The sequence below is a fragment of the Sesamum indicum genome, linkage group LG8, assembly GCF_000512975.1.
Source record: "Sesamum indicum cultivar Zhongzhi No. 13 linkage group LG8, S_indicum_v1.0, whole genome shotgun sequence".
NCBI classification, from domain to species: Eukaryota; Viridiplantae; Streptophyta; class Magnoliopsida; order Lamiales; family Pedaliaceae; genus Sesamum; species Sesamum indicum.
The window spans coordinates 16,938,489-16,941,557 of NC_026152.1; the positions used below are offsets into that span (position 1 = coordinate 16,938,489).

The window sequence follows — 3,069 nt, forward strand, 5'->3', positions numbered from 1 at the left end:
CCACTATCCAACATCAAATATACCATACTTATTTTATATTATCTCCAAAAATAAATCCAAACATACACACTATCCCTAACTTATTTTTATTTATCTTTGTTTTTCTCTCTCTATCTTCACAAAACACCTCAAAACAAGTTAAAAATAAAATCAAACATTATTTACGTGTTAATGAGGTAGACAGCATTGTTGAGCACATAAAGTTGGTTATCCAACTCCAGAATGCAGCTGAATTGAATAGGTTGAGGAAGAAGAAGTGCATCCACCATAATTCTTTCCTCACATGTCTAATTAAATAAAAATGTTGGTAGGTTAGGTTGATCTGAATATAGCAACACCAAAAACTATATAAATGCACTTTATGTTAACCAACAATTTCACTAAATAATTCAACAAAAAACAACTACCATAAGAATCCATTTTAACCACATTAATTCCAATCAAATATTCGTACTAATGATAAACGAGTCAAATTACAAGACGAAAATCTTACCAGTAAGAAGCATTTAAGATCTTAGAGTCGCACTTGTTTAAAGAAATTTAATTATATTACGCTCGTCCCAAATAGATTAGCTTCGACCATCGTCCTGTATTTTTACTTTTGTTATTATTTAGAAAAGAAAAGCAGCAACATGGCAAGAATAAGGACAAGTTTGAAAGTATTTATCCTTCTTGTCGTTTGAAATATAATTAAAAATATATATATATAATTAATAAAAAAAATGAAGTACTGATTTATACGAAAACAAAGATCGGATTTGGGGAAAATAGTTTGAAATGTGGTATTTTACCCACATATAAAAATGAAAAGTTTAAAATCATATAATTGTCAATGTCTAAATTAAATTATTCTTGGAATAAGTTTAAGATAGAGGATCGTGGCCTAAATTGGAGTTTGGCCCCATTGGTAAAAGTTGTTAGTTGAGAGTTGGGAAAAGCATGCTGGATTTATTGCTGAAACTAATGTCAAAATTTTATCACAATCACATTTAAAATGAATATAGGTATCATATTCCAGCCGTGTATTTAGCTGGATTAGCCCCATTATTCTTTCCACTCTTTTGGTACCGCATCCTGTCTTTATGTAAACTTTTCAAATTTCTATTTTAATCAAATTTAATTACTTCTACAAAAAAAATAAATTGGAGGCCGCGCGGCTACGTTAATTTGTATTGGAATTATTTTATTTGTTTCTCACGGCCATAAAAAAATGTACTATTTTTTGGGTTGTGTATGATTTAGGATATATATGTGAAGATATTGTATATATAAATTATCTTTTTTTGGAATGCGGAGCATGTTCAGTATTATATTCAGTCCAACGATTGATAGATTCAATTTTACAGATATCATATAAATATAAGAAGAATTAAGACTCAGATACCACATAAATTTTATGTCCAAAAATTACGTTACAAATCAAATTTGGACAAAAACAAATCTTTTTATTTTATTTATTTTTAATATTTTCCCATTTCTTTTAACGACTCTACGAAAACAACGTAGGGTGCATGTGAGGTGGAAAAGAGGAAGGGGGATGTGATGAGATACAACTTCGAGTTTGCTGAGGAGGATTGGATGAGGGCAGGACCACATGCACCAACTTGTTGATTGCAACTACAAACTTTTAGGGCCCTCCGATCTTTGTTTTCTTTTGATGCGAATGCATTGAGTTTTCCTTCAAATTGCTTAAACACCTATATATTCATTGATGGCATTCTTGGAATCTGCAAATATTATATCAAATGCATCATATATCGTATAAATTGATGGATAACTGACATATACTATTTTTTTAAGTTAGAAGATACGTGTCATTCATATGTATACTCAATATATATAACATCAGTGTAATATATAATTTAACTGTTTTTTTTATATATATTGTATATATATACATATGAGATTCAAAATTTTGGTACTGTCCTGATATTTGCGGTATCATTTAATTAAAAATTATCAATGCACGACTGGAGTCGTATCAGGTTTTCGTCAGGGAAAATAATAAATAATACTTTTGGACCCCATAGTGTATATATATATATTGATATACTCGTGGGACAGTGCGTGACGACAACTAATCTAATAAAAAATAGCAAAAAGTATATTTGAACTTTCTTTTTGACAAATATTAAAAAAAAAAAAATGGGCCCAACCAGCATTCTTACTGTGAGGTCCAATCATCAAGGTAGGTGTTTTGGGCGTAGTGATGTTGGAGCTAGTCCAATAGGAGTCGGCCCAAATGAAAAAGTTTGATCCAATATATTTCATGGTTTAACTGTGTCGAAAATTTGGAATCTGCTGGCGCAAAGTAGCCGTCCCCACCAAGTCATGACTTCAGTGTGACTACCCACGGACGGATTGAACCCCACTACACTATTTCAGATTCAGAGTGTGCTGTATAGTGTATGCAAACGCTGTGAAGCGGCGGCGCCAGCGCCAGCGCCAGCAATGTCTTCTATGTTACGATCTTCTACGTCCAAGCTCCGCCGTGTTACCACCACAATCGCCGCTTTCTACTCCAGACCATCGTCAAGCTTCCACTCATCCGCTGTCAGAATACGACCGATTTCGACCCTCCTCCAGTCCCAACAAACCCTACCTTTCAAACCCGCGAAACTAGGGTTCCAGCAACGGCATAAATGGGATGGGAGCTCCGACAACTACGATCAAATCAAGGCCGAGGTGAACTGCCCCCGCTGCTCCAAGCCTATGACCGTGCTCTTCTCCAACCGCCCCCTCTCCATTACTGCTGGAGAGAGTGGGATTTATCAGGCTGTTAATATGTGTCACAATTGCCGGACGGCGTTTTATTTCCGGCCGTTCAAGCTGGAGCCGCTTCTGGGGAGTTTTGTTGAAATTGGGAGGGTTAAGGGTGGGAGAGAGCATTTTGGGGATATGGAGGGGAATGGCGCGGGAAGAAGTGGGAAGACTGGAGTTAAGATTTGGGAGAAGTTGAGGTCTTATAGTGGTAGTGAGAATAATGACAGAAATGGTGATGCTCAGGGTGATTGTAGTTCTAATGTGGAGGAGAATTCGGAGGGAAGGAGTACAGGGTCCGTGGAGGAG

General features: G+C 35.7%; 1 protein-coding gene across 1 annotated transcript in view; it reads left to right on the plus strand.

Annotated features, from left to right (window-relative positions):
* The window catches only part of LOC105169050 (CLP protease regulatory subunit CLPX2, mitochondrial), a gene marked incomplete in the record, with an annotated part of 8,264 nt that continues 7,487 nt past the window's right edge, over positions 2,293-3,069 (plus strand). The window contains 1 exon segment of the mRNA XM_011089315.2: positions 2,293-3,069. Within this exon segment, the coding sequence (XP_011087617.1) occupies positions 2,452-3,069 (618 nt within the window).